Raw genomic sequence first — 25461 nt, forward strand, 5'->3', positions numbered from 1 at the left:
GGCTCACTGAACCCCCTATTGGCTGTAGCCAAAAATGCATGTAGAGATATCTATATTTTTATAATAACACAGAATTCATAATTAATCATAATGATGAATAATATTGACCTTGTTGTGTCTTCTTACTGACAGAATAAGAAGCCAACTAGATATCTTTTTGTGGTCTTTTTATTTACTTCTAATAAGATCGGACGCTCTCTGTTCACACTGAAACCGTTAAATATGCAACCATATACTGTACCTATCAGCTGTGCGCTCGAGGTCAGACTGGAGACGTAACCACTTAAAAGATGTGATACTTGCTATCTTCCTATACATTTGTACTTTTTAAACAGAAAACACACTTTTGTATTGCGATATTTAAAATTACTTTGCAATATAGCCAACAGCAAAACTATCAGGTGATCTCCTTCCAGCCAGCTGCCACCTTATTTAGGTTTTAATGGTGAAATGAGGAGGTATTGTCTAGATAACGCTTTCAAAGCGAGTGATAGGAATAAATAGAAACGGAGTGTCTGATAAAAGTTCAGCTCAGAAATCAAACTGATTTTGTTGCTGCCACTCGGTGGCGTTGTATTCAGTTAGGACACGGTGTACACGGCAACCCGGTACATTAGACCTCTCTCCGTTGTACACATTACATTCCCTCTAGTTTTCTTTTTTTGTGAACCCTCAACATTAAAGTTCAAACTGTGCCTATGCATGAAAGGAATATTATTTGTCAATGTTTTGAAGTACTGTTACAGTATACTGTAGATCCTTCTCTCCTTTCCTCTCCTCTCCCTATTAACACTAATAGCAGTTGTATTAAAGCTAGCCTTTCTTGTTGTTGTTGGTATAGATCTATTTGATGGGACATTATTACTGTAATGAGCTTTCAACTCTTCCATTAGGCTGCTAATGGAAGTAAGTATCATTACAACATATGTGATGATTTGATGATCATTTCTGATCCAATGAAGGATTATAACACACATACTGTATATCACAGAAAAAAATAATTTCTGTTTTGTTTTTTGCTTTATTCGTGCTGATACCTTTCAGTTTAGTCAGTTTCACTTAAACTCGGTGGCTTTGAACACCCCAAGAATGTGTGGAATACGACAAAGAACAGCAACCATAATGCTTATTGGCGGGGATCTCTTATTGACAGAAATCAATAGTCAGTTTACAGTATATTATTATTTTCTCTCATGTCATGTCAACCATTGCAGGTACTGCTAAAACTACTTGTACCTTGACATCCTCTGCTTCCTACAGTGTTAATGTCAATCAGTAAAAAAATAAATAAAAACGTACAGACATTATTTACATTCGGGTGAACTTTCAAAATGCTAAATACATCAATCTTGTATGTTCTGCTCTTTTTCTGTGCGCATGTGCATGGGTGAATGAGCCCATCAGTCTTCTTTGCCCTCATTAATAAGAGTCAGGTTCATAAATAACAGAACTGGGGGGGGGGGTGTATTTGCATGCCAGCGGTACCCTCCTGTCACCAGCATATAAAACCCTGTAAAAATGCCCTGTTTCAATAAGGAAGCACTTGAACAGTGTAAGGAAGAGAAGAGAAGAGGGTGGAGAGCAATTCAAAATGTTGTTTTTTTCCAGCAGGTGCGAGAGTCAATGCTGCGTAACTGAAAAGTGTGGCGGTGTGAACATTAGGGTGAAGTGCGTGGGCAAGAATGTTGTTTGTAACAACTTCCTTGAATATGTACTTGGAGGGGTAGAGCTGCTGGTGGATGAACAGCCAGGACTGCTTTTGTAAAAGAGAGATGGATCCAATGTGAACCTACCGCGTACTGCCTTCTTCTACAAATGCTAGCCCTGATGTTTGCCATTAGGGCTGCAGCTAACAACGACTTAATGATTTACTGCATGTGTTGATTATTTATTTAGATTCATCAATTAATTGTTTACTGATGTTTGAACATCCCTAACAACAAACAGTACACAGTCAAAAAACAAAATGTTTTTAATAGTGCTTTCAAAGTTAACACCATAATAACGCATTTGTTTTAACACCACTAATTTCTTTAACGCATTAATGCAATCGATCTTTTGGAGGTTGTAGCGGGAGTTAAAGTGAAGATACTGGCAAATTTTGGCGAGGAAAAACTGGCATGGCCATTTTCAAAGGAGTCCCTTGACCTCTGACCTCAAGATCAGTGAATGTAAATGGGTTCTATGGGTACACTGAAAAAAATGTTACTTTGGATTAACTTAAAAAAATCAAGTTAATTTGTTACATCTAATTTTATTAGTTTTTCTCAAATTGTATTTATGATTTGGTTGAAACCGTAATTATGATTTAATATAAATCTAAATATTTGTTTGGCCAAAGTCAAAAACTTACATTCACACAAAGTAAAAAGATTATTTATTATGAAGACCATAAACTATTTTTTTACTTTGTTACAACTTAATTTTTCATTTTGGAAAAAACTAATATTTACTATTACATCCAAGTAGAGTTTTACTTTGGAATAAACTAATTAAAATGCTTTAATTTGTTACATCTAATTTTATTAAGTTTTCTCAAGTCAAATTTCTGATTCAGTACAAACAAACTAAAATTTTAATTTACCTTAATCAATATATTTTCTTTAGTTGCAAGCCAAAATGATACTTTATCTGTGTCAATATAATAGCATTTTTTGCTTTTTTACAACTTACATTTTCACATAAACAAAAGCTAGTAGAATTTTCACATAAGATCAAATTCAAAAAACATTTTGTTACAGACAATGTTTAGTTTACTATTAATAAAGACAGGAATTATTGTGATGTCTTTTTAAAATATGCATCACCTTTTCTGTTATGTACTAAAATTTTTTTAAAAAAAACACCCAAAAAAAGGAAACCCACAATGAATTGTGCGGCCAATAAAGCTAGCAAGTATACTCAACACTTGAGGAAAAATACATAGTAACTATAAAATCAAATAAATCATGATCTTTTCAATGTTTTTTAAACCTTATGCAACCTTTCTGTAACCTTAACCACAGATATCTTAACATGTGAAATGGGTTTGTACATCTCTCCTTTAGAACCTGAGATATGTAATGTAATAGCCATTAAGAAGTGTAAAAATAGATTCTAACAGTGTTAAAACTTGACTATCCTTTGATAAAATGACCAGAATGTATGAATGTCACATTATTTTGAACCATTACAAATGTGAGATCAAGAGACCCAAAAAAACAACCAAGGAAAAGTGCAGTTCAATTGTTGGGGGTGCAATCTATGAACAAAGCTTGGTCTTTTGTGCATAAGTCAGTTTAAGAACATTACCATTACTAGTACTGAATTGCTTGTCATGTGAATTTAGCATTATTCACATTTTCAGTGTTAATAACAGTGCCACAATATTTATACCACAGAAAGAATTCTGTTAACAGAGACAATCAGAAATTAAGGCCATCTATCTTTCAAATCTTCCACTCTTGATTCCTTTCCCATAATGTCCTGTCTTTGCAGTGAAAAAGTCTTGTCCATTTTGTCCTTTATCACTGCACAATTGTTTCGCTTCTTCACATCACTTAAAAGTGACAGTCTCTGTTAGGTATGTCGTTGGCCTTTCCACTTTTTTTGCTGGCAATGCATCCTCTGGAGCCAGTTTTCAATTAAAGTCTGTTTCTCTCTCTTATTTACAATTAACAATGAAACTCTTCCATCATCTTGGAATGTATTTGAATACAAGCTATAAAACAGAACAAAAACATGCTGTATCCAAATGTCTTCCTTGATTGATCCAGTATTTAGAGCTTGACACTCAGACTGCACACTTTGCGTGTCATTTTCTTTGGCTCTATCTCCATGAATATTTTCTGCAGTGCATCAAAAGTGTATTTGAGCTCACCTGGATAGCTCAAGTTTAGAGCATAGACGAAGCCAAATAACATGGCACATGCATGTGCGACCGATGGCAACCCATTAAGGACTTCCACACCTTCAAGAGCAATCCCAATGTCATGTGGTGGCTGGAGAGGATCCTCCTCCTCCCTGATGACAAACACTGCCATTGTACACCTCTCAAGCTTGGTTTCAGCTTCATCCTTCTGCACAACCTGATAAAAGACAAGACATTTATGAGAAAATTATTCTGATGAAACCACTGACTGATGTACCAATACAAGAAAATATCTATACAAACAATTCTCTCAATCAAATCTCAATAAAAAACTTAAATTGGGGTTTTAGTGATGCGAAAATGTTAATGACTTGCAAAGTCCAGCAGATTTAATGGCAGCTCCTCCAAATATTTTCCTCATAGCAAACATTTGACTTTATCGCAAGTAAAGCATTGGTACACATTAATAAAAGCTATATCCAAAAAGTTATAACATCTTAAATAGTACAATACAGTAGCATACATACTAGTATAAGATTCACTATAATGTTAAAAGTTACAACTGCCTTGTGTCTCCATATTTTCATTAATTTCAGAATCTTCAGACACTTACCACAATCCAATATTTGGATATAATATCCATTTTATGTCCAGGCTTTTCGCTACTCCATCTGCACTTCTGCTGCTGCTCTGAAGTGACAAATATTTCACACTGCAATTAAAATATCTGAATAGGTTCCAGCCAAATATAGCCACACTATATAGTGTTTTACAAAATATAAAATATAAACCAGCAAAGAGACTTAAGTCGTTGTGTTAGACATATTCAATTTAAAAAAAAATTGATGATTAATGACCACTGGGGGGGCAGAGAACTCCACAATAATTATAGGCATAGTCAAATGTACAGTACATGAATGTACGATACGCTTGAGTATTTTTATAGGACCTGAGACCACGTTTATGAGCTTTAAAGTTTGAATATTCAATGTTTTATCTTGTGTATAGCTTAAGTGATTCATGCAAAACTACTTACCAGATACTCCTTGATAAGTTTGTCCACGTCTTCCCCAAGGTACAAAATAAGGCACTTCAGCAGACACTCTCTTTTTTGATTCACCTCGAGGCTCTAGGTGAGAGCACAAACACACACACATAATGCAAAACTATACTGTCCGATTTTTCAACTTGAAGATGCAACCTGAAGATTCAAACACTACACAATGCACAAATGGGAGTTACAGTAATTGTGATTTACAAATGCTTTGAGCAAACCAGTTAAAAGGCCTGTCAAACTGAGAAGACAAACGTAGTACATCTTCCAACATGTAATCTAACTCCACAATCAAATGTGTTGACAAGATGAGCACTATTGCTTCTATTTACAATGTTACTATTTATGTGATATAAGGCAAATGTTTATGTATTGTATGTACCAGTACATACTTGATCAAGAACTTTCAGTATGTTCCGGGTTTTCTCCCTGACAACTCCTCCCTTGTTTCTGATGATGTCAATCAGCTTGCTGTGGTGCTTGTCTAAGGAAGCCAGGAATCGCGGTTGAAGTGGAACAGTTGTGATCCTCATGAATTCAGCATTGACCTTTAAAAAACAAAATAGCACATGCAAATGTTCTTGCATTACATGTTACATTACAGCTGTGTGGTGCATGAGATCTTATTTTTGATATCAAGGGCCAAAACATGCATTTTTAATTGGTTTGGCTCCATTTCTTAGCAGGTTTCTTATGATAGGGGATAATATTATTTACTTTACAGGCCACCACTGAAGTTACTTACCTCATCCATTGTGAACCATGCAGGCCATCTCTCTTTCAACTCTTCCATTCCTGATTCCTTTCCCACAACGTCCTGTCTTCGTAGTGAAAAAATCTTGTCCAGCATGGGACTTACCAAATTCAGCAATGTGGCTAAACTGTGACCTTTTCATGAAACAACAGCAAACCTGTAAACACAAAGCAAAAGGTGAGATTTCACATTTAGTTTTTTGATGGGATAGTTAACATTGTCCATAATTGTCACTACAGACTCTAATTTAATAATTAGGCCTTAGACATACTGGTGGTATTACAGTATACTGCATTAACATTGAAAAAAATGGAGAATGTGATATGAATTCTTCCTCTTTAATCGATACTCACTATCTAGTACTCAATCCATTCTCATCATTTTTGATTAAGCTTAAAAAGAGTAAAAGTAATATTCATATGAGTTCACAGGATTTATATTAGCCTACAACATGTTGTTTCAAGAGCAAAAAGAGCAAAGTCACCATATAAACGAACATATTCCTCTTAGCAAAACGGTAACTCTGGATTAAAAAATGTGTAGGGCACAGAAAATTGTCAATCACCTGTCGTACTATCAATCCCTCCCTGTGTTGCTTATCTAAGCACATTCACTGCTTGGAGGGTACCCTGATGGAGGGAGGTGGGGGTCTGGAGGGTACCCTGATAGAGGGAGGTGGGGGTCTGGAGGGTACCCTGATGGAGGGAGGTGGGGGTCTGGAGGGTACCCTGATAGAGGGAGGTGGGGGTCTGGAGGGTACCCTGATAGAGGGAGGTGGGGTTCTGGAGGGTACCCTGATAGAGGGAGGTGGGGGTCTGGAGGGTACCCTGATAGAGGGAGGTGGGGGTGCATGTCTGAGATGTCTCTAAACTCAACGGTTCCATGCAGTAACCAGACAGAGAGCTGAGGCAGTAAACAGACTGGCTGTGGATGAGAGACGGCCGGTGAACGTGCGTCACCTCTGTCAAATTACGTTTTGTTTGTTAAACACAAGTTTTAATAAATTGATTTCGTTTTTACTCCAAAGGTTTATGACACTTACAGTAACGTTCATTATGGTCGTCAATTCAGTAACGTTAAAGTGTCCGCGGAGTTTCACCTAGTCCTCCTCACCTGGCTCTGCTGCTGCAGCTCTCTGTGTCTCTGTGTGTCTCTGTGTGTGAGAGCGGCGGAGGAGCCCAGCCCCGCCCTGGTAGAAACATGTCCAGACCCGCCGGCCCTCTACCCTTCTCCCGGTCTCCCGTTATAACACAGCCATGGCTCTCCCGAGCACTTTTCTCATGTGAAGAAAATGACTTTAGCTAACAACATTAGCATTAACATTAGCTCCAGTATTGACTTTGCACGTGTGAAGCGTTGGTAAAGAAAGGTTTCTCTCTACATGACACATTAAAGCAGATAACCTGGTTTAGCTAGTGTTAGCTAACCACCGCGCAAAATACAAGAGACAGTGTAAAATAGTTGTCCATCCTGCCACTAACCATAAATGTACACGGAAAACACATGTGCCCCTAAAAACAACACAATTTCTTATTCTTACCTTGTTTAAAAGAGTTTTCTTGAACAGCAGTCGTCCTCTCTGTTGAAGCGAGGTAATGGCGGACAGCAAACTTCATGAAGGAGCGAGCTGATGTGACGTCATGTGGTCACGTGACATGAAAATCTCTGGTTTGAAGTGAAAATACTATTTGAGTTAAATTATTGCTTTACTTTACTCCAGGGGGAGTATTATTTGCTTTAAAGCAAAGTGAAAAAAACTGGTTTAAACCGGAAACCATGATTTTCAATTAGACCAATATAAAAATGCACTTTAAATGAATGACACAGTCGTTGCACTTTTTTCAGTGTACCCACGAGTCTCCCCTTTACAGACATGCCCACTTTATGATAATCACATGCAGTTTGGGGCAAGTCACGGTCAAGTCAGCACACTGACACACTGACAGCTGTTGTTGCCTGTTGGGCTGCAGTTTGCCATGTTATGATTTCAGCATATTGTTTTATGCTAAATGCAGTACCTGTGAGGGTTTCTGGACAATATCTGTCATTGTTTTGTGCTGTTAATTGATATTCAATAATACATACATACGTTTGCATAAAGCAAGCATATTTGAGTATTAAATACTTGACAAAATCTCCCTTTAAGGTACATTTTGAATAGATAAAAAGTGTGTGTTTGATTTGCAATTAATTGCGATTAACTATGGGAAAACCTGCAATTAATCACGATTGACAGTCTTAGTATTCAATTTAAATTTTATTAATCAGAGAAAAACAGCTAATCTTCACCTTAGAGGAGCTGGAACCAGCTAATGTTATGATTATTATTATTATATTATTACTACTCAGGTGTAATTCATTCATACTGTGCAATATTTTTCAGGTGGAATTTCATTTCATTCTCACTGTGCAATATCATTTTTCCACTTGTGCAATTTTGTTAATAGTCTGTTTATTGTCAATACTGTATATACTGCTCTTATGTGAATTGTTCATATTTTGTTGCACTTTGTTTAGCTCTTTTTTTTACTGTGTTAGCTGATGCTTCTTGTTTTTTGCACTATCCCCTTTACTGATGTACACTGCACATTTCCCCACTGCGGAACTAATAAAGGAATATCTTATCTTATCTTATTATATTTTTCATCACAAGTTGCAGCCAGTTTGAATGTGGTCTTCTTCAGACCACCTGGCACTAGGATTACCAACAGTAACTCCTTAAGGAGCCTAACCTGTCTCCTAACAAGTAGTGAAAATTAGGACAACTAGCCGGCACCAGCCAGTTATTTACACTGCACCGAGCCAAGTAGTCATTATTATTCAAATTCATTCAATTGCAGAAGTAGAGGGGGGAGGGGGAGGGGGTCTTATGAAGATGAGGAATTGCAGATAATTAGCAGGAAGGCATTTTGTTTGAACCCAGCCACTTTCGACTCGGGAAGCGCTTCGAAGGTTGGGCGATAAACAAGCTATGGAAAAGCACAAGGGGGAAGAGAAAAAAAGACAACAAGCGCTTTCATCTAAACACACACAGAGAGAGATAAGTCTCAGGAATAATCAACTGTTGTGTTGCGGGTAGACAGCTGTGGAATTAGCCATCTCCAATCTGATTGTCCTCAGCACTTTAATCCCTAATGCAGATAAATATGTCTGTGAAGTCGTTGGGAGAGAGAGAGAGAGCCCTGGGTCCGGCCATCTAACACTTTCTGTCTAAATGGCTTTGACTGTCGATGAAACGAGGCTGTGGCAGCGGCACTGATGTGATGTTAGCTCGCTCCCTCTGTTTGTCTGTCTGCCTGCTTGTTGTTCGCTATAGGTATCATTGTTTCCATTCCATTTCACAGCAATCGGCCTTGGTGAGGGAAAAGTGCTTTTCTATCCTTGAGCTGTATCTTTGTCATATCAAGGCCTCTAGCTTGAGCTGCAGATTCTTTATAAGCCTATAATATGTGTGTGTGTGTGTGTGTGTGTGTGTTTATGCTTTATCTACAGTACATGCCTATAGTTATTGCAGTTTAACTTCATGGTGCATGGTTTTTTTAATGTGTGCAAGTGTGTGTGTGAGTGAAGATGGGTTTTTGCGCACTGAATATATTGAGAATGCTGATGGATCTATTTTAGGCTAAAAGAGCCTCTGTCAAAAGGAATTGCATTAGTATGACAACAGACATTCAAGGCTTGTTGAAAGCACCGTCACTAGAATAAAGCATCTTTTATCAAACCCAAGCCAGCACTTTTTACAAATTGTATGCAAACACCTTTCTCGTGCCCTTTTATTTCTCAAAACTGACAAAACACATTTTACGTGGCTATTTGAATCGCCCGTTTTCTTCGAGTAGATTTCTTTTGATGGATGCGTATTCAGGTGCCCACTGATAGTGCCTGGTTTTGATTTAGTGAGCACGTCCTCTATATAGCAGCATTTTTAAGCATTTACGCGTCTGTACAACTCTGACAATGTTCGCGGCTGATTCCTTTTCAGTTTTAATTGCGTCCTGAAAACCTGGGTAGAATGATGTTCCAAGTAATTAATCACACGCCCCTTTTGTGAGTACATAACGCACACTCGCGCACACACACGGGGCTGTGGCAAGGTGATCAATCAACCTGCGACAATGTTCCAAACACACCGTCGTTCCCTCCATGGCTGCCTTTATCAACAGGCTAATTTGTCTCCCTGTGCACCTCAAACATTATGAGTCCTCACACATTTAGCCCCGCACCTTTCCCTTTTATCTTCCTACCCACCACTTAATACAGCAATTAGAGAGCTGTGGAGGTTGCAGCTTCCCATTAACTCTCGCCAGCTAAGGCTAGCTGCCACAATCACATACTGTAACCTGTAGCCTGCTGTGACCGCTACAGTGTTCAGCAAACAGAGCAGCCCAGTATTGCTTTCTCCACCTCTTCTCCATCTAGTCTTTTCTGAACACACCCTGCAGATATTCTTGTCACATTATTTCTTGCATACTAGTCTCATCGATCTTCCTGCTTGCAATTCTTCCATCTCATATCCAGGCTCACTGGGGTTGATAAAGCAATCAGCACTATAGCGGCATTAAGTAGGTAAACATATTAGCGCTGCTGCTGCTGTTGTTGCTGCTGCTGCTGCTGTTGTTGCTGCTGCTGCTGTTGCTGCTGCTGCTGCTGCTGCTACTGCTGCTACTGCTGCTGCTACTGTGCTCTCCTTTCTCCCCCCTTTATTTCTTTCTAGTTGCCCTCAGCTCGTTTCTGTTTGGCTCCACGTCTCTCTCCTCCGCTCCGTCCCTCGCTCCCGCTTACTTTTGGGCTTTCATGTGCTCTCCTGCTCTTGTTCTGCCCTCACCCCTCCAATCTTTCATGTTGATTTCAAACCTGGCAAGTCCACAGATGAAAAGCGGAATGGAGTCGGTCGGAGAGAGCCAATTTCCTTGTCTCTTGTGAAGATTAGCCGAGGCTCATTGGAACGTATGCTTTGTGTTAAAGAGCCTGCCAAATGACAGAACACGGTTGGGGGATTCATAATTATCTTTTCATTGCTCTGCATGTATAATGACTGCCCCCATTATGAAACTCAGGACGATGTACACAATGACATTACCCCAGACAGCACTGAAGCAGGTGCATCTATTATACATTACAGTTGATGTCTTTTTGATAACATGCTCATTTTCTGTATTTGAAATGAGTGATGATTGGCTGTCAAACAGGATATCTTGCAAACAACATTGCATATTAACAGATGGCATTTGCTTATTAATGTGGTTAACATCATACATACAATGTACAACAGATTGTACACTACTGTAGCTTCTGGGACAAAATTAATGCAATGTTCTTTATCGGGGTAGCAAAACAGTTTACTGTATTTACCATATTATATGAAATATGTGTAATTTTGAGAATTAAATTTGAGTACTCATAGTATCTAATATAGGATGGAGCCCACATTATCCGCATTCAGTACAATACTATACCAGAGGTTTGGTCTTCATTCCTGGTTTACCTGCTATTGCTGCATGATTTCAAACAAGGTATGGAATATATCAACCCAATATCACGGCAAAGTGTTTAATAGACCTGCCTGCCCATCCGAGGATAGCGTGTCAGTGTCACGTTTTGCCTCGCCGAGGCGTGAATATTTATGAAGGTGCAGTACCAGCAGTGGGCAACAAACCCACTTAGTTAGGTTTAGGAAAAATGTCACAGTTGGGCTTAAAATCAGTACGTAACCTAAGTGAAATACATACAGAAACAACGTAACATCACCACACCCGCCATTAGTGGTCTTTGTACCCTTTCATTCTATGTCATTACATTCCAGTCAGTACAGACTACATGGCATGAAAATGACACGCCTAAAGTAAGAACGGCGTTTTTATTACACACGTTTGCCCTGCGCGTTATTGTGTCATTCACACGCCTTTTCGCGCGACCGGGCTGAATAAACAGTATGTACATTTTACCTGACTGAAGGTTTAAGGGATCAGGGGAGAAGAAGACTACAAAAGCCAGGGCACAGACCACGTGTCAGCATTGCATTGAGAGCGTCTGCAGTCCTTGCACTCGTCACATTTGCATTTTTTTTGCACACAAGTATTTTTTCTTAAAATTACTCGTCACTCCATTTTTTTCTGTTGGTCACAATCTTTTTTTTTATTTTGAGTATTACCTTGGGAGAATAATTCCAAGTTTGTACTTGTGTTTGTCTTGCTTCGGAAATGTGTGGAAATGTGTGCAAATGCAAACAGAGCCCCAATTTGAGTGCACGTGTGTGCACCTACGCACACGCGGCCCTGCCCGTAGTGCAAAATGGTACAGATGCGAGCGAGGACCAGGTTTATGGGTTTTTGAACGACGATAGCATCGAGCAAATGGGTGGCCGTAGTATTTCTGTCATCCCACCACAAACAGAAAAAAACAACAGGACTGCAGGCTTGTGAATAGACTCCGTTATTAACCCCATAAATCACTAGACTGCTGATGGTTTCCATATATGAGACAATTCATCAGATTTTCTCCCTCTCTTTCTCATTTGCTGTCAAACACACAAACACACGGACACACATATGCGCACACACATACACATGAACCAACACATAAGCTTGAAAAATGGGAACTGTTGCAAATCTTAGCATGACATTGCATCTTGGTCACCAGCGCTGTTTAGTCCTGTTTCATTTTCTTGCATAACCCCACTGAGTCCATCCCATCCTTACTGGTTCTAACTAATGGTGTTAGACAAGGCTTTTGCCACTTGGGCTACTTGGCTATAAGAGAAAAGACACTCTCTCCATGAATAATCCTGGTGATTCTCATGGTTCCTCTGGAAAAAAGAAATAGAGGGTAGATAAGATTATAGGTAATGAAGAGCAATGGATTGAGGCGAAGCAGAGGGAAGTAGGAGGGGTCTTAACTCCATGACCAGCAGCTTTGTGATAGTGATTTAAGAGGTCAGGGAAGGAAGATAAAGGCTGGTGAATTATTAATGCTGAAGGGATCCAACTGGATGTGATTGGAAGTTTCTGCTGGTGCTCCTGCTGAAGAAAAACGAAAATTCATCAAAGTGCCCGTGTGTGTGCCTGTTCTCACATCACTGCCTCCTGAAATGATACAGCATTTGAATCTTTATTTGAGTCCTATCCTGTTTTGCATAGTGTAAAAATAGCATACATCTAAGCCTTTTTTCGCTGTTTTCCCAGAATGAAAGTGTACGTGAGATGAACTAAATGCATCAAAATGATTTTTTAAACTCAATAGTGCAGAAAGTGAGCCTCGTTTCTTTTCTCTGCCGCAGTGATTTCAAACAGAATATTTCAATTGGTGATTGTAATACCGGGGAATGTTTATCTGTAAGTGAGGAAAGTTTGTGCACAGAGCGCACGGTGAAATGGCAAACTGTTAGTGGAGCACAGTCAGGTCCATGTGCATGTGCATTGGTCCTGTGAATGTGTGTGTCTGTGTGTACTGTACATATTTGCACACGTGTGTTTGCGTGTGAGATAGAGTGTAAGCTTGTGGTTAGCTGTCGCCCCCGGTGCAGATTGATGGCTTACAGACAGGTAATTTATGACCCCACGGTGGCTGGCAGGGAGAAGGGTGACACGCGACTTTCCCCGCAGATAAATAAGCGCTGCTCTGGGGCCCACATCACCTCACCCGTGCATGTTTGTGAAAGAACAGATTTAGCTCCCGCTCTTTTATTTTTTATTTTTTTGTCTTCTCAAACAGCTCTTGGCTTTCTGCTAGTCTTCTCTTCTTGCTTTCTTTGGTTCTTTTCTTTCATTCTCAACACATTTCAACTAGGGCTGTCAATTGATTAAAATATTTAACCGTGATTAATCGCATGATTTTCATTGCGATTAATCGAAAATGAATAGCACATTTTTTATCTGTTCCAAATGTACATTAATGGGGGATTTGTCAAGTATTTAATACTCTTATCAACATGGGAGTGGGCAAATATGCTTGCTTTATGCAAATATAGGTATATATTTATTATTGGAAATCAACTAACAACACAAAACAATGACAAATATCGTCCAGAAACCTTTAACATAAAGCATGAGCAAAACATAATAGGGAAGCTAATTTAGATTTTTTTTTCTAACCGATGGCCGACCCTCGTTAACCGATCATTAATCGTTAACCGACAAGATTAGTGCATTTCATGCAGCGCTGTTATGGTTGTACGATAAGCCGATGCACAAACAGGTTAAATTACTCATCGCCAGCTGCGGTGTATGTGCTAAACAGAGAACCGGGAGAGTTCACCCTTCTGGGAGAGTTACTGTAGCAGCCACGATGCTGCGTTCCTTGTCGTGGACACATGCCACAGGCCACTTTCCCAGTAAAAGTCTCCACCGCATCAATTAGTGTAGCTGCGAGGTTGTCAGCTGTGTGTCTGCCTGGCTACTCTGTCAGCCCGGTGTAACGTTATCGAGTGTCCGACAGACCGTCTGTGTAACGACGATGAGTATGAAGTTATCAGTAACGTTACAGCTGTAAACGTAGCAGTGCAGTGTGCGTACAGGTTACTTGTCGTTAATAATAATATAAATGCTACAACTCCTCAAGACCCAAGCCAAGCTCCCGTGTCTTGCTTGCCACCAGCTGATTAAAATAAAGTTGGTTAGCCACAATGCTAGCAAAACATCTGGCTCAGACTCACTGTTAAGGTGGACCAGCTGTTCTCCTTTAAGTGACAAGCCGCTCCTCTGAGTTTTGCTCAGTTTTTTATTAAATTGTTAATATTTCTTATAACTGTTTAACTGGTTGAAGTTCTTATTGTCGTTTAATGGTTAAACAATTAATTATTAACATCGCTAGAACATAACTAAACATTTAGCATTCAAAAAATATGCTGAAATCATAACATGGCAAACTGCAGCCCAACAGGCAACAACAGCTGTCAGTGTGTCAGTGTGCTGACTTGACTATGACTTGCCCCAAACTGCATGTGATTATCATAAAGTGAGCATGCCTGTAAAGGGGTACTCATAGAACCCATTTACATTCACATATCTTGAGGTTGAAAATGGATTTTGAAATGGCTATGCCAGTTTTTCCTCGCCAAAATGTAGTGCAAGTTCGGAGCGTTATGTAGCCTCCTTTGCAACAAGCTAATATGACATGGTTGGTACCAGTAGATTCCGTAGGTGTTCTAGTCATGCCAGTATCTTCAATTAAAAAATTTAAAAAATTTAAAAATGAGTCCACTGCAACATAAATATTGCAAGTTACGTTAAGGTGTTAAAGAAATTAGTGGCGTTAAAATGAATTTGTGTTAACTCGTTATTATTGCGTTTACTCTGACAACCCTAGTTTCAACAATGTCTTCTCTGTGCCCCTCTTTTAATACCATCCTACCCTTGTCCACCCTGTTCCTCTACCACCTCTGCTTGTCTTTGTTTTGCCCCCTCTCTCAGCGGGGAGCTGGGGACTTTGACATGCCAGCCATCATTTACAGGAATATGGTGTGAAATCGATCTCATGGAGAACCCTGCTGCAACAGTAAATTTAGGAGGGAGGGCCGCAGATTCATTTCAAGGTCTTTTTGGCAAAACACATGGCCTGTCTGAAACGGGGAGAACATATGAAGGTGTGATATCATATTGTAATTTATCATGTGGCTATAGTCTCTGCAAGACAAGACAGTTTCATTTGAGCCGAAATAAACATCAAATGGCGGCCTAGCTCAATCAATCCCTTTGTCCGTCCAAGTAATTCTTCCCCAGAGAGGGAAGCTGTAGTGAGTCGGGGAGGAGCAGGAAGTGGAATGGCAGAGAGGGAAAGAGATGTGTGAACAGAGGTTGACTGATGGATGGGGAAGTTATTACACCGCTGGGAGGACGTGTCATTTATTGCCAGTTGCTTGTCTCTCGTTGCCTCTTGTTTCTTTTATGGCAGTGATTACAGAGCGGATGCATGGACAAACAGCTCCCCCAAAGATCCCCATCAGCCATACGAAACACATGCACACACACACACACACACAAAAACTAGATTTTAACCTTCCACGTCACGCCGAGCCACCATCAGGACAGTCAGGACACGTTGCAGGTAGGGGAGGAAGTCATCAGGAAAAGTTCCATTTGTCAGGGTCTGCTGCAGGACCTTGTCCTGTCCCTGATGTGATGACGTGCTGAAGCCACAGTCCAGCAGACCTTGAACAAGTTCTTCTGCTTCACTCTACTGGGGACCCGTTAACAAGCACAAAACCTGCTCAGACAGGAGAGATGTTAGTGGGCCTGTTTAAGACCATCACTCTTTCCCAGATCAATCAAGCAGAATGTCTGTGGGAGAGCTGGATGAAATAGCAAAAACATGTCGTCACAATATTTCGTTAAAGCGGTTACCACAATATGGAGTCAAAAGAGACTGCATCTCATAGACTTCATCAGCAGATAGAGTTCACTACTGTGATAACAAGCGCTCGTATACTGTATGGGAGGTCGTAACACGTCTCTGTTGGGAGATGATCTTTGGCGTCGTGAGAGGTGTTTCATTCTTTCTCCAGCCGTCCACTGCCTCCTGGTCAATGACAAAATAAAATACAAATATGATTTCCTTCCATTAAGAATTTATTTCATGTTTTAGATAATAATAGAATTGTGTGTGGCTACAACTTTGCTCTCAACACATTTATCTCAGTGTCCCTGGGTAAGTTCAATGGCTAGAGACAGGAGCTTAGGACATGCTACCATGGGAGGGCGCCAAAGTCTAAAATTCTCAATGGCTGGTGGAGAATTTTATGGTGGCTTTAATGAATTGCAAGCAATTTTATAATCAATCAAACATCGGCAATCGAGTACAAATTGAGAAAATTCCTTTCCTGGAAAAATACCAGATTCAGGACGGAGTAGTTTTTTTTTTAAAAGAGCTTCCATTGAGAATTTCTGCAAATCTTTTCTTTTTCATTTAAAGGTCCAGTGTAGGGATGTTAATAATTAACCATTAACCGACATTAATAATTTTAACTGATTAGCGCTATCGGTTAAACGGTTAAAAGAAATATTAATAAGTCATTAAAAAGCGCGGCTTGTCACTTAAAGGAGAAAAGCTGGTCCACCTTAACAGCCCCCCTTAAGGGAGTCTGAGCCGGCGTTGCAAGATACAGGAAGTTGCCTCGGGTGTCTTGAGCTAGCTTGAGCTGAGGAGTTTTTATTCACCGACAAATAAACTGTACACACACTGCTACACCTACGTTCACAGCTAGAACGCCACCGACAACCTCACACCCACCGCCGCCACACGATCACGGTCTGTCGGACACTCGCTAAAGTTATGCCGCCCTGACAGACCGTATGTGTGTGACAATGGCGAGCACAAAGCCACCAGCAACGCTTCAGCTGTGAAAGTAGCACGGACACTTGCTATCGTTACGCCGGGCAGACACACAGCCGACAACCTGCTAAACTAAACTAAATCATGCGGTGGGAGTGGCTGCATGTATCCGCGACACTACACGCAGCTCCGAGGCTGCTACAGCAACTCTACCGGACGGGTGAACTGGGGACTCCGTTGTCTGTTGTTCTCATACACTGCAGCCGGCGCACTGCTGCATGCGACGCACTAATCTCGGTTAGCGGTTAATAATTGGTTAACGAGGGTCGGTTATCAGTTAAATTTTTTTTTTTTCAAAATTAGCATCCCTAGTCCAGTGTGTAACATCTGGCGACATATAGCAGTGAGGTTTCACCCGCTCCCTATGTAGCTATAAACCGCTCATTCTCAAGGTAACGAAAACACAACAATTCTTATTTTCAGGTGATTATACACTGAAGAAAACATACTTGTATTCCATTTCTGTCAATAGATCCCCCTAAATGTTACAGACTGTTCCTTTAACAAAAGTAGCAAAACGTATTAAATGTTACATGTTTCTACAAGTAAGCGGCTGTACATTAACCTTGCCTACACAAAATATAATCTAAAATAGGTCAAATTATGATTTCCGACAGTTTTCAATTGTTTGTGCGGAGGGCACATTGGTAATGCTTGGTGATACCAAGCCCTCGCACAGAAAGACTGACTGGCTGACCTCGGCTCAGCGTTCTCACGCACCGTCCCCCAGCTCAGCGTCCTTAAGGGAGTAATGACCACAAAAGGCAAGTCGCTGGCACTACGCAAGTCACTTCCTCTACGCCATGGCAACAAGAAAGTTGCAGCAGGGCAGATGCAGCCTGAATGTATAGCCCAGCCCGGCCCAGCCCAGCCCAGCCCAGCCCAGCCCAGCCCAGCCCAGCAGCCCAGCCCAGCCCAGCCCAGCCCAGCCCAGCCCAGCCCAGCCCAGCCCAGCCCAAATTTTCTATCCAAGGACAGTGGCAATTTAGTAGTGCCGTTTCTGACACTCTGCCAAGCTATGCTCTTCTTTGTTGTCCTATTTTTCATAATAACACATTCTTCCAGGGCTAAACAATAACAGAAGGGAGGGACTTTAATAAGCCTCCATCTCAGTCCTGTGCAGCTCAGGGGCTTGTGGCAACAGTAACTGTGTGTATTTATTATTGATGGCTAGCACCTTGGCCCTGTGTTTGCAGTAGAGGAACGTAACAGGAGAGAAACCAGGTCATCTACTGCACAATGCTGGAGGCCCAGCTGACTCACCCAACCAGCATTATTGCATTATTATTGCATTTCTTTCATTACTGCTATCGCCTGCCTTTTCAATACCTCTGGCTTGAAGTCACAGTTCCCATAGAGTTTACCTTATGGCCTTATGGAGAGCCACTCGTCACTACTACATCTACTCCATTACACACATGCACTCACACTCTCTCTATGCCTTACTGTTTCTCTTCTCTCAATCTTTACACCCCCCCACCCCCTTCCCTCTTTTTTCTTTCCTCCCTTCTCTAGAGTTATTTTTCTCCCCCTTTGAAGAACAGCGATAACGATTTGCCTTGGAAACACACCGCTTCTATTCACTTCTGTTAAGTTGCTTCAAGGTATAATTTGCTGAATCAAAAAAGGATGTTTTGCTACAAACGTTTACTCAGTGTTTCACTCTGGGGTAATATTCTAGCCTCGTGGATGATTATTTTCTGTTTAACAGCCTGGCTTCACACATGGGTCTTTGCTGCGGGTGCAATTAGGATGGACAGAACGTTGTTGCTGAAAATGATGTTTTGAGGTCAAATACATAGTAAACACATCAGCTATACCACATTGACCCCCTGTGTGCTTTTTATGTTTTAGAGGGGTGCATTAACAGGCTGCTGGAATTCTATTACACTACATGTAACACCCACACATTTAAGGTGAGTTAATTGTAATTTGTGGGTTGAGGAGGATGGTCACAGGGTTTGTAAACACTGAGGCAGAGCGTTTTTATCCCTGTCAGATTGCCTTTTCTGTCTCAGAGAAGGCAGTAGTGGATGTTTGATCTCATTAATGTGGTGATTAAGTGTTCATTGTCTCGTATTTTTCGTATTTTTACTCCTTTTATGTGCGTGTGAATTGTAAATGTAATGGGGCTAAATGATACCATCACGTCCTGCATGAGCCATTACTGTTTCAGGGTAATTGTGTTTCCCAGAATTAGCAGTAGGTCAGCCCATTGTATTATCACACTCGGTGATCATGGAGATGAATACTGCAGTGAAATGTTACCTATCAAACATTTAAAATACACTCTTAAAACAGTATGAATGCAGCTTGCTTTACTAAACCATTCCATCCTACTTTACAATCACTGACTATTTGATTTTGTCATGGTTGTATGAACCTGATATTGACCTTGATATTTATGTACTTGACATATGTCATGCATGTTGGTTAGTACTCTGGATTTATACTCCACACAAGAGGTTACGCTGGTGGTTACGCAGTCCTGCTGTAGTTAACTATACGACTTTGTTTTTGTATTCATAAATCAACGTCGGACTTCACTCGTTGATACCACCACCAAACACATTTATCGTATTGTTCTTCAATTACATTCCCCACAGATATACAGTAGTGTTAACTGTCTTTCATTCTCTTTGTGTTATAGAGCGGCCATGGAAACGTTTGCTTTGAGTAGCCACTGAAAAGGAGACCATTGCTGTGCAATCAATAGGCAGAGTAATCATGTTTATGCTCTGTCACTTGCTATGAAAGAGCAGCGAGTAGAGGGTTTGCAACGGGAATGGTTTTACTAGATGTGTCTTAATGAAAAGGAGAAGATTACTGAGACTTTCTACAACTATTTAATGTTGTCTTAACAGTCTCAGCTGGCATCAGAAATGTGTATGAGAAAACACAAGCAGCCCAGTGTATCTGCATAGATGTGTAGTTGAATTGATTAGGAGGTCAGCTACAACAAAGCCTATGTGGGCTACATGCGTAGGCTCCTAGCTACACCACAACTATCAGTTCAGCTTTTCTAGTGGCTACACTCAAGTATATACTGATCAGACAAGATCCTCTCCCGTAGTAAATTAAATATCCAAAGTCAATCTGCTTTATTTTGAATCAAATTAAAGGACGTGAATGTTACAAGTATGGAGTTTAGAGTTGTAACGATTAGATTACTGATTGATTTGTCGATCAACTGAAAATTAATTTGCAAAATTTCGATAATTATAATTAATTGTTTAGGTATTTTTTTAAAGCAAAAATGCCAAACTTCTGAGTTCAGAGACAGATGTTGGCAAAATACAAGGATTCAATAAGTTCTGAGCCCAGTCTAACACCTGTCTACAGTCACGAGTGTTTCTGTAGTTCCAACATCTCCAGCAGAGTGATGCCTGCCCTGTTAAACTTCAATTCAGTACTATTTGTATCAATACTGTTGTGAAAATAAGGTGTCTGATTTCGTGGTCTACAGCTGTGATTTCAATGTGTCGAATACATATTTAATCAACATTTAGGTACATTTAAGTATGGGATCAAATCAGGGCCAAAACAAATTGATCTGGACATCCCTCTAGGGTCTGGGAAAGTGTGATGTGAGTTTTAAAGTATTTTCTTATATATTAATAGACTTCATGACTAATTGATTAATGGTAAAAATAATCAAAAGATGAATCAATAATGAAAATAATCGTTAGTTGCAGCCCGAATGGAATTTTCAATCTGTATCTAGAATGCTACTGTTTGCCACTGGCCCATTTACACAGGCTGTCTATGCTCATCCTGTGACCACCCTCTTTTATTTATTTGATACTGTATGTGTCTATGCTCTGTCTCATAAACTCTTCCATTCTGGCCTTGTTTAATGGAAGAGGCAGGGCCACTAGAGGCCATTCAAGGCCAGAGGTGACCAGCGGCCACACGTTCCTTGGGTCAGTCATAATTAGCTGGCCTGCAGCCTGTGGGCTCCATAAAAAAGTGAGATAGGTCATCTCAATCTCCGGTCGTCTTGACAAAGCTTTTTCCTGCGCTGGTTTTAAATGTGTTCAGCGACCCCAAACAAAGTGCTTCCATAAAACACCATGCAGTGTCCCTGGGCAGTCAAGAGTCAGTCATGTTGGTTTTTCCCTCCATGAATATTTCCAAAACTACTGATGCATGAAGCTGCATGAAGGCATCAACGTAATTTTGTCTGCCCTGTTCTCCTTTAAATCTTCTGGACTCTCTCTGAACACGAATCATTCAGGCACAGTCATGTTCCCTTCATTGCACATAATGCATTTCATCTTCACTAGAAACTGCATGCCTAACTAATAATAATTGATAGTGTCAAAGCAGGCTTCTAGGAATAGCAAATGAGGGTTATATAACAAAAGCACCGTCTCTGACACCTTTTATGGTTCCTGAGCTTATCGTTTAATACTTGATGCATTGGGTTAAGTGCTGGGGAGATGTCTTATTTTGCATTTGAGATCATTAAGGCTATGATGAGCTCTGTGCAAAAACTGGGGCGGAGTTTATATTAATTGCAATATAGTTCTAAATTACAGCAGTCAAACTGAAGGATTATGGACTCTGCACAATAAATTGGCTTGACAAATAGCAACAAAGAGGAAATTCCATCTTTCCACCCATTTTTCTTCTGCTTATCCAGGACCGTGTCGCAGGGGCAGCAGTCTAAGCAAGGTATTCCAGACGTCCCTCTCCCCAGCAATGTTTTCCAGCTCTTCTTGGGGAACCCCAAATTGTTCCCAGGGCAGATGAGGTATATAATCTCTCCAGCATGTTCTGGGTCTACCCCAGGGCCTCATACTAGTTGGACGTGCCCAGAAATACTCTAGTGGGATATGCCCAGGAGGCATCCTGATCAGATGCCCGAACCACCTCAACTGGTCCCTTTCGGCGCGAAGGAGCAGCGGCTATACTCTGAGCTCCCTCCGGATGTCTGAGTTGTGTCTAAGGCTGAGCCCAGCCACCCTTGGTGTAAAACTTTGGCCGCCCGCTTGTATCTGCAATCTCATTATTTTAGTCACTACCCAAAGCTCATGATCATAGGTGAGAGTCGGAACATAGATGGTAAATTGAGATTAGATAGATTGGTAAATTGCGTGCTTTGCTTTAAGGCTCTACTCCCTCTTCAACAATGGTCCAGTACAACGCTCTCATCACTGCTGATGCCGCACCAAACTACCAGTCGATCTCCTGCTCCATTTTACCCTCACTCGTGAACAAGACCCCAAGATACTTGAATCCTTTTCTACGGGCAGTAACTCACTCCCAACCTAGAGGGAGCTATCGACCAGTTTCCGGCAGAGAACCATGGCTTCAGACTCTGAGACCGCTTCACACTTGACTGCAGACCTGTGTGCTGGAGGTCACGGTCTGATGTAGCACCACATCATCTACAAAGAACATACTGTAGATGCAATTCTGAGCCCCTCAAACCAGAAACTCTCGTCGCCATGGCCTTGCCTTGAGATCTTGTCCATGAAAATCATGAACAGAATCAGTGACAAGGGACACTGGGTGACTGTGGCTCAGAGGGCAGAGCAGGTCGTCCACCAATCGGAAGGTCGGTAGTTCGTTCCCTGGCTGCTCCGGTTACATGTCGATGTGTTCTTGAGCAAGACACTTAACCCCAAATTGCTTCTGAAGGCATAGCCATAGGTGTGTGAATGAGTATTTAGATTAGATCCTGATGGGCAAAGTTGGCAGCCTCTGCCATCAGTGTATGAATGTGTGTGTGAATGGGTGAATGCTGACATGCAGTGTAAAGCACTTTGAGTAGTCGGAAGACTAGAAAAGCTCTATAAAAATGTAAGTCCATTTTCCATTTACTGGGACAACCCTGGCGGAGGCCAACTTCCACTGAAAACATGCTGACTTTGTGCTGAGTACTGTATATGGACACTGCTCTCACTTTGGTTATGCAAGGACCAGATGGCTTGTAGCAATGATACCTGGTACCCCATATTCCCGCAGTACACCCTAGAGATCAGAGTACATTGGATAGGCAAACTCCCATGACAGCCCGGGAAAGAGCTGGGACACTGCTCCGCGGCCAGGACGGAATCTGCATTGCTCCTCCTGGATCTGAGGGTCGACAATCGGTCAGAGCCTCCTTTCCGGCACCCTGGAATAAACTTTCCATGGGAGGCTGAGCAATATGATTATTGGAGCACACCCTCAGGTCCTCTTTTTCAAAAATGGGAACCACCACCCTGGTGTGCCACTCCACAGGCACTGTCCCCGACCGCCATGTAACACTGAAGATGCGTGTCAGCCAAGTCAGCCCAACAATGTCCAGAGCCTTCAGCATCTCAGGGTGAATCTCATCCTCTTAACCACACCTGATGCCTTGCTGCCAAGGAGCTGCCAGGGATATGGATACATCTTCCCCCGAGACTTGAATCTCTTCCTCTTCTTCCTCAGAAGAACAACATGGAGCCACTACCCTGTAGGCCCACCACTTGCAGGGATAGGCATTGAAGTGGAGTGCATTGTAAGCCGGGTGGCTGGCAAAGGCAGGGACCTAGGTGTGCTGACCCCTGACACCACAGACTGGCAAAGAGGAAAATACAGGGTATAATTCTGTGTTTTACGTGTCAAAACAGTGAGGTCAAGATATATCTTGGTGTTAAGTAGATCAGGGCAATGAGGTCCCAGCATTATGGCTGGCTGTTTAACCTTTTGATAAACATCCTCACAAAACATTAGCAGTGAAAAATATGGCTTTTATTCTCAAAACTACACATATTTGATGAAACCATAGTTGATGTTAGCCCCAAGTGCATCCTCAGCTCTCTGTTGTCTACTATTAACTTGCTCTCTGCATGTCATTCTTAACTTGTCTTGCCAAGCTCATCATTTATCTTCAGACTCCCATAATATTCAGACAGTGATGTCTTTTATGGCTATTATTAGAAATGGTGTCTGTCTTCAGAAGCTGGCACAAAAGTGTGAGTGGTCCCTTGGGCACTGTTTCATATCAAGGTTAACTTGTAGTGATTAGGATAAGGAGACGAGTAGTTGCCATGGGGATGAAGGAAACGGCAGTGGAGAGGACGATAAGCCCGGAGTGACAGTAGTCTGATGTTTCTGTTGCTCTGTATACAACAAAGCTCATCTGAATACTGTTCAGATGTCTGATTTCCTTCACAAGGTTTTTCTTGGCAGTATTAGTCACGATGTGATGACGTAAACAAATAGATCCCTCTTACATAATGATTACGGTACAAATGACCAGTACTGGCGTTAAATAATAAAAGTATTGAACACAGTAGTATCATATACATAATACATAGCACTAATAGTAATACTGTAATCATACTTTAGCGATTCCATGATTTTGTTTTGGGAAATTTAACAGCAGCCTGAGAGATTGTTCAAAACCAATCAAGGCTTTTATTATTTTCCATTCACTGATGGGTTTTGGTTGGCCAACTGATCTATTGCTTTGGGAATTCTGCCATCTGTCATTGAAAAATATGTTGTCAGGAACATGAGTCACTTGATCGAGGTCAATCTTAATGATATTCAAACATTACATAAAGCAAATGTAATAGCCCTCTGATATTTCTAGTAGAGTACTGTATGTACTATACTGTAAAGAATGAAAAGATCAATAATCTAGAGGCTGTCTTGGATGAAAAAACTCTGAGAATTGCTATTATTTAACTCCATTTAGTGACTATTATAGGGTCTTTATGGTAAATCCTTTTAAATCATAATCCCAAATTATGTAAAAACCTTAACCTCAATCTGTTACTATCAACTGGGTCATCTTAATTCATTAAAAAAACTTGTATTTAGCCAAGAGATAGCTCAGAATGATGTGGTGGATAGTTTTATAACAAAACTTCCATTCTTTTTCATTTTGACCACTCCTATAATGCCAAGTAGGTTGAGTAGACTTTCTCATGGCACCCACTCCTTCTGTGGAGTTGATCCAAAATCCTCTTCAGCACACTTTTCCTTTGGCAGTGCCTTGAACACTGCATGGATAATCCTTGGAGGAGAGGGCTAATGCCCCCAGATCGCCCCCATGAGAGGCACTATCCTTGCATCCCTTCTGCAGAGCTCTCTCCTCTCCCTGGTGCCGTCCCCAGCAACACAATAATTAATGAGCTCAACCAGCCTATCACCGCAGAAGCCTCCCTCCCCAATCTCCATTATCCACATCATGCAATGATAATTTGACTTACGTAGGTGCTAATTTCATATAAATTAAAAGGCAATTAGGAAAATGTGTCTTTTTGACGGGCAGAGGGATTAATGCTAAGCTGTGATGCCACCAGTCTTCAGAGAGTGCAGGCTTATACTGGGTATGAAGGCCCCTGCTTGGCAACACCCATTATCGGTCATCACATTAATAACCCCATATTTCACATCTCCATTTGATGTGCTACATTTAATTAAAGTGCGAGGTTGTGTGACGAATTAATGGCTAATTGGAAAGCACCTTTTGAACATTCCCGTTGCCCTACA

At 41.0% G+C, this 25461-nt stretch overlaps 2 protein-coding genes across 17 annotated transcripts in view; one reads left to right on the forward strand and one right to left on the reverse strand.

Annotated features, from left to right (window-relative positions):
- The window catches only part of robo2 (roundabout, axon guidance receptor, homolog 2 (Drosophila)), a 429877-nt gene that overhangs the window by 106894 nt on the left and 297522 nt on the right, over window positions 1–25461 (forward strand). The window lies entirely within an intron of this gene.
- On the reverse strand, window positions 3236–7500 carry LOC141770849 (uncharacterized). 2 transcript variants are annotated; one of them, XM_074640693.1, is made up of 6 exons: window positions 7199–7500; window positions 5650–5815; window positions 5297–5452; window positions 4887–4979; window positions 4464–4538; window positions 3236–4067 (listed from the first exon to the last, which is right to left on the reverse strand). In XM_074640693.1, the coding sequence occupies exons 2-6, from the start codon at window positions 5752–5754 to the stop codon at window positions 3759–3761; spliced, it is 738 nt and encodes a 245-aa protein (XP_074496794.1). In that variant the 5' UTR covers window positions 5755–5815; window positions 7199–7500; the 3' UTR covers window positions 3236–3758. The 2 variants fall into 2 exon arrangements, with proteins under 2 accessions (XP_074496794.1, XP_074496795.1); XM_074640694.1 differs by lacking the exon at window positions 4464–4538.

This window comes from Sebastes fasciatus, chromosome 7 (genome assembly GCF_043250625.1).
Source record: "Sebastes fasciatus isolate fSebFas1 chromosome 7, fSebFas1.pri, whole genome shotgun sequence".
NCBI lineage: Eukaryota > Metazoa > Chordata > Actinopteri > Perciformes > Sebastidae > Sebastes > Sebastes fasciatus.

What these genes read in the sequence shown, in the direction of transcription:
- LOC141770849 (XM_074640693.1), bottom strand. Translation starts at nt 5,754, where the DNA reads ATGCTGGACAAGATTTTTTCACTACGAAGACAGGACGTTGTGGGAAAG. An exon ending in CATGGTTCACAATGGATGAG is followed by an intron (nt 5,453 to 5,649) that starts GTAAGTAACTTC and finishes TGTTTTTTAAAG; the next exon opens with GTCAATGCTGAATTCATGAG. An exon ending in TATCCAAATATTGGATTGTG is followed by an intron (nt 4,068 to 4,463) that starts GTAAGTGTCTGA and finishes GTCTTTTATCAG; the next exon opens with GTTGTGCAGAAGGATGAAGC.